Raw genomic sequence first — 6,618 nt, forward strand, 5'->3', positions numbered from 1 at the left:
TGCTAATTAACACAAAGCACAACTAAGGCAAATGAGTCCATCACTAGTTTTGAGAGTCTTAAACCAAAAGTCGCAAAGTTATTAGAACTCATCCTAAGAGAATGTCAGACCAAAATGGACAGTAAAGAGCGAGGATAAATTTATATCTGATGATTTTATACCTGCTGAGGATTTTTACACAGAAATTGAAACTGTCAAAATTAAACTGGTAGTAAATGAGATTATCACAGTTTAAAGTAAAAACTGAAATTGTGCCAAGTCAACTGAGAATCACGCGTCAACAAAAGTGAGATGGATCCAGTGACTTTAGGACTTTTAGCCTGTGAGTTGTTATAGTTCTGCAAACTTGCGTTTTTTTAGTTGGAGAGTGCAAAAAAACTCTTTCAGTGTTTCACATTCTCGCATTTTCGCATTCTTTCTATGTGACCCCTCTGAGATTAACATGAAAATGTGTTTCTGTTCCTAAAACTGAACAAATCAATAAAATAAAAGTGGAAGATGTTTATTATCTGTCATAGAAAAGCTGCCTGTTGGGTCACTAACTAGCTGTGAGCTGAAGCCGCAGACGGTTTTTCACTGGAGCAGCAAAAGTAAAGTCCAGTTTTGAGGTCAGACAGCTTCACACCATTACTGTGGCTTGATGCAGGATGATGCAATGCTAAAACAAAGCATGGCAATGCTAATTGTTGATGCTAAAATTCACTGCCTATATATTTCAGTCTGGAGCATCCCTAAAATCATCTATACCTACATTTGGCTCATTAGCATGCATGTTAGCTGCTCCTGGCTGTCAACTACCTATAGTACGCTAACATTATAACAGAGTAAAATCTTTATGGTAAAAATGCAAAAAAAAAAAAAAAAAAAAAATTCAAACAGGCAAATGAACACTCAAGTTTTTAAAACAGCAGGTTTAGTATGGAGATGTCAGCAGGCTAATCTAAACCATGGATGTATTAGGAGTCCATAAACTTTACACTGGGTTGTTGCACCACTTTTTAGAATCGGAGAAATCTGAAATCAGGAAATCCAAAATAAATATCTAAACCAAAATTTATGTCAATCTGTCAAACAGCTGTAACAACACCTTTCCTTACAGTTGTGAGCGCATAATGCTCATGGTTAAAAATAGTGCCGTACTGTTTTTGTTGTTACTGTTCAGACCACTGAGAACCACTGAAACTCAACAAGTGAAGCTAAAGGCCTCTTGCAAAGGTCAACACAGAGCCACATACACCAGAATGGGTGTAAAAGGCCACAGCTCAGGAAACACACACACACACACACACACAAACGGGCACAATGGAAATCGCTCCTGGACATACTCTGTACAGCTTCCTGTTCCTGCCTTACAATCAGACACTGCCAGAGTGTGAGCGAGTGTGTTAAAAATTGCGTTGTGGTCCACTAAAAACATCAGAAACTCAAAACACCGGAGAGCATCGGAGAACAGGATCATCTCTTCTCTGCTGGATGCATTTGTCCTGATGAGTAAAAGAGATTTTCTACTAACGCTAAAACTAGTGCTCAACTTTCGTATAGGCAGGTTCACGTTTTTGGAGAAGTCTGATTAATTTAATAGGAACACCTGTAGAAATGAATACAATCCAATAGAACAGCTGTGCCACAACATCTGTCTTGATGTTCATAATATTCTCTGTGTTATTAACAGAGGTGTTCCTAATATTCTGAACCATACGTGTATGTAAGGCAGAACAGTACATCACCACCTTTCACTACGACTGCGATAATAAACATAGTTAACTTTATATTCATTTTTTAAATTTCCAACAATTTCACCAAACACAGAGACACAGAATTTAGCTGTACATGTGTAACTAATAAAGTTCTGGGTGTGTGAATATAAAACCTAATATGGTGAAATGCAGTGGTGGAACGTAACTGAGTATATTTACTCAAATACTGTCCTTCAGAACAGATCTGAGGTTTTGTACTTTGAGTATTTCCATGTAGTGCTACTTCATCCTTGGACTCACTGCATGTCATAGCCAAACCTTGTACTTTTTCCTGCTCTACATTTATCTGATAACTTTAGTTCCTTTTCAGAATCAGATGAATCAAACAAAATACAGTCTAATTATCAAACTTTATTGATCCCTGGTGGGAAATTCCCAAACTACCCAGCAGTATGGAAAGTACTTCAAATTAGAAGTATATAAGGTAGTTAACATTAGCTCCACCTTTACCAGCTGCAACATTAAAGTGATGAACACAATAATGCATCAATAATTAGAATCCAATAATATCCGATACATTCATGTGAAATGGGCCATTCTGCACAATGACTACTTTTACTTTGGATACTTCAAGTACATTTGGATGATGGTACTTTTGGACTTTAACTGCAGTAACATTTGGAATGCAGGATTTTTACTTGGAACAGTATTTATACTGTGCTGTATTTCTACAGTTACTGCAGTAAAAACTGCAGAATTGATGAAATTCAATTATGGACTAATGCAAATTGTTGGAGTTTCATTAGTTCATTTAGGGCCCGTGTCCCATAATCCTCCGAAGCTCAGTAATACAGTAAATGTAGACTTATGTGGTTTCTAAGTTTCTCTCACAAGAATGACAACTGTCTACATTTAATGGTGAAATGTGCCTTTAACAAAACAGCTTGTTGAAATTCCTCACCTACTGAAACCAAGGGTTTAACCTTTTATGTTTTTCATTTTGTCTTCTACTGTCAGGTCTGCGGTGCAGGTGTTTTACGCAGTGTAGGCAAACTCACCCCAGGGTGCTGATGAAGCCATTCACTGTCCCCTCGGCGTACAGGGACACGATATCCCCGATGTGAAGGAAACTGGAGGCAGAGTCAGACATCCTGCAGCCGGTTCACACCCTCAAGCAATGACAGCAAAGCTCATGAAGAGACGAAGAAGGAAACAAACTTTGTTCCCCTGCGAGGAAACTTCAGAAAGGACAGGAACAGTCCGGAGACAGAGGAGACGAACCTGCAGATTCCACTGTCCAGACGGGCCGCTTCTACACAGTCACTGCCGGGTTGTGCATGGCAGCAAACTGGAGAAAGTCAAGAAAAGTTCGAGGAGGATTAAAAACATGAGCGCAGAAAGTCGGAGACGCAGCGAACTCTCGGCGCACAGTCCCAGTAGATTTCAGAGGACTGGATAAACCCTGTGCGTGTGAAGTCCCGCAGTTTGAAGCGTGCACGGAGGTGTGGAGACTCGCTCCCTCCCTCTGCGCTCCCTCAGTGTGTGTGGGGAGCGTGCATGTGCGCGCCCGCGGCCAAGACTCCGGCATTAAAAACCAGGAAGTGCGCAGAGGTGTCGATAAGGCTGCAACACACACACACACACACATGCCTGTATTTGTGTCTTTGTGAGGACAGTGTTCAACACTAACAAGCCCCACCCCCAAACAGTACTTGCATACCTACCTCCACCCTTCAATATCTACCCGACCTGTCAATATCTACACCAAACATCTAAATATTTACCCTAAATCTCTAAATGTCTACCCCCAAACATCTAAATATCTACCTCAAACATCTAAATATCTACCCCAAACATCTAAATATTTACACTAAATCTCTAAATATTTACCCCCAAACATCTAAATATTTACCCTAAAACTCTAAATATCTACCCCCAAACATCTACATATCTACCTCAAACATCTAAATATTTACCCCAAACCTCTATTTACCCTAAATATTTACCCCAAACCTCTAAATATTTACCCCAAAATCAAAATATTTACCCCAAACCTCTAAATATCTATCCCAACCTATAAGTACCTATCACAAACCTGTAACTATCTACCTCCATCTCTAAACATCTACACCTCCTTGTGGTGGAAGAAGTACCCAGTTACTGTAGTAACAGGAGAAATGTGTAGGACTGCTTCTTCCACCACTACTCAATTTAAGGTTTATAACGCACTGTTCTTTAGAGAAAGTGTCATACAAGTACACACATGCATGCACGCAACAAAAGCTGCAGAACGGGAGCGTGCACGGACAGGTCCAAAGTCAGAGGCAAAACTTAAGTATTTCCAAATACCAATAAAAGCGACAGGTGAAAGTGGCAGCACCTGCACACACACTCTGACGTCATGTTTTACAAAAGAACAGCGTCATTTGTGCCACAGCCAGATCGCACAATTTCCTCTAAAGCTGCTTGTTCCCATATGTTATTTCCAGTTTGGCTCCATCAGAAGCTTCTCCATAAATGTCCAACAAATGTGAAGAGTCCTGATTTCTCCATTGCCCCCCTCCCCAATTTTGGTTTTGCCCACACTGCATGATGACGACAGGCGATATGTGCATATGAGGGAGACGTTAAAACAACCACATGGATTCTGATCTGACCGTTCTGACAGCGCTCACACACTCACACATCGGATAGGAATCGGATCTAGGACCACATATGCAAGTGGCCCAGATCTGACACATCTGGTTTGATCTGTGGGGACATCAGCTGTGATGTGATATGGTGTGTTGCAGGCGCCTCAACCTCTGCATTAAAATAAAAACACTTGTGATTGTTCTGCACCCAGAATCAGAAAGACTCTTCTAACATCTGGAAGAAAAACAGTAACATCTGCAGATCCGTTCTGATACACATAGCTGGACATTCCATAGCCAAGATTTCCTTGAAGAATCCTTTTGCTTTGCCCCTTTGTCATATAGAGTTTAACATTCGGGAAAACAATTTTCTTTTTCTCACTGGGATGTTCAGATTGATCAGTCTGTGCTACTGTTTGTATTGTAGTTTCTAGAAACCATTTATAATGTGTTATATATCGACTATTGATGTTGCAGTAGATGCAATATTTTATTTTAAGAATACTGTTGTGGGCAGTGGACATGCGGGGCAGATGCTAAATGTAACAAGAAACCACTGTACGGCAGAGTCTATGAAGCTGTAAATCAGTCTGACCTCACAGGAAACAAACTTATTTTTACTCCGTTAGAAGCAATCTTTCCTTTCACAACTGTAGCACCAGGTTTACAGCTGTGAGACCAAAATACAAACTCCCTGTAAGATGTGCAAAATGAGACCTGGCAGGTTCAAAGGTTGTAGGTTGCGGAAGTTTGTGGCTTTTTGTAGCAAACCGCAGTTTTTGACAAGAATGTAAAAGAGAGCAGAAACAGACTCGCTACGTATGCAGTACTAGTGTTTTTAGATGGACCTGTACTTTGTATTTCATTTTTATGCTACTTTACAGTTCATCTCTATTATATTTATTTCATTGTTTTTGTAACATTGCATGTTCCAATTTTAGATACAAGCATGCATCCATCATCTATACTTACTAACTCCTAACCAGGGTCACAGGGATCTGCTGGAGCCTACCCCAGCTCTCTTTGGGTGAAAGTCAGGAGTACACCCTGGACAGGTCACCAGTCCATCACAGGGCCACATAGAGACAAACAACCTCACACACTCACACTCACTCCTATGGGCAATTTAGAGTCACCAATCAACCTGATATACATGTTTTTGGACTGTGGGAGGAAACCAGAGTACCTGGACAAAATGCCAGGAACCTTCTCGGTGTGAGGCAACAAGTGCTAACCATTCAGTCACCATACTGCCCCAGATACAAACATGTTTTAATAAAATGAAAGGCAGTTTTATTATTTAAAGTCCCATTTTCAAGCATCACAGTAAGTCACAGTAACAAGTACATGTTGTTCTGATAATGTAATATTGTGCCATTCAGCACAATCTTGATACCTTAAGTACACTTTGCTAATGATGTGTATTTTGCTTAAGTAGTATTTTGTGTGTAGAAGTCTTACTGACCTGCATCATCACTTGGTTAGTTTTAGGATAAATATTTGAATTATAACTATAGTAACTATAGTAACTGTGTGTGTGTCCTTTACAGTGACCACAACAACACTGAGGAGCACTGTGGAGGCCACTGGTCCCTGCACCAGCCTGCTGCTTTAAAACAGGAAGTCCAGTCAGCATGACTTCACACACATGCGCACACACACACACAGAGTGCAGGCGGCAGTGGTATTTTCAGCCCCAGAAAAACCAACGCGAAGTCAGCTGACATGACAGCTGGCTGAACTTGATCTAAAAGTTTTTTCAGTTTGCTCCCTGATCAAACAAACCACCAGCACTTGTTGGTTCTGTGTTCCCGTCCATTTGCACTCTGATTCTGAGAAACCGGCTGACATACATTTTCACAACACGGCTGGCAGCAGTGTCTGTCAAAACCATACTGACCTCCTGCAGCCCGCACCCATTGTTTGTTCAGTTTCCAGTTCTGTCTCTCAGCTTCTGGCTGCTGTTGTTTTCTACAGTAAACACAAGCGAAATGTAAAAGTAAAAAGTAACAAGTCATGGTGTTAACAACACATCCGCCACAGATATCTGGTTAAAGGCCGACTGTGTTTTAATGTGTTAGAATTAAATAATAAATAAAAAGTCACAAACTTCTGAGAATACAATAAATAAAAAACGACGATGATTGAATAAATAAACAAAAAATGAATGACTACTAAAATTCTAACTGCAGTAGAGTTTAGTTGCACAAAATAGGATGAACATTAAAAGTGAACTTTACTTTTGGCATAGCTGTCAATGTAGTATTCTAGTAGTAATGCAGCACAAG

The 6,618-nt window shown here is 40.3% G+C and overlaps 1 protein-coding gene across 2 annotated transcripts in view; it reads right to left on the bottom strand.

Annotated features, from left to right (window-relative positions):
- Nucleotides 1-3,519, bottom strand: part of itpr3 (inositol 1,4,5-trisphosphate receptor, type 3) — an 87,941-nt gene extending 84,422 nt beyond the window's left edge. The window contains exon 1 of one of the 2 annotated variants that reach the window (XM_026333222.2): nt 2,756-3,519. In XM_026333222.2, coding sequence (XP_026189007.1) covers nt 2,756-2,847 — 92 coding nt within the window. In that variant the 5' untranslated portion in view covers nt 2,848-3,519. The remainder of the gene's footprint in view (nt 1-2,755) is intronic. The other variant, XM_026333223.2, reaches the window with a different exon arrangement.
- Nucleotides 3,520-6,618: the final 3,099 nt, after the last annotated feature.

This window comes from Mastacembelus armatus, chromosome 7, assembly GCF_900324485.2.
Source record: "Mastacembelus armatus chromosome 7, fMasArm1.2, whole genome shotgun sequence".
Lineage (NCBI taxonomy): Eukaryota > Metazoa > Chordata > Actinopteri > Synbranchiformes > Mastacembelidae > Mastacembelus > Mastacembelus armatus.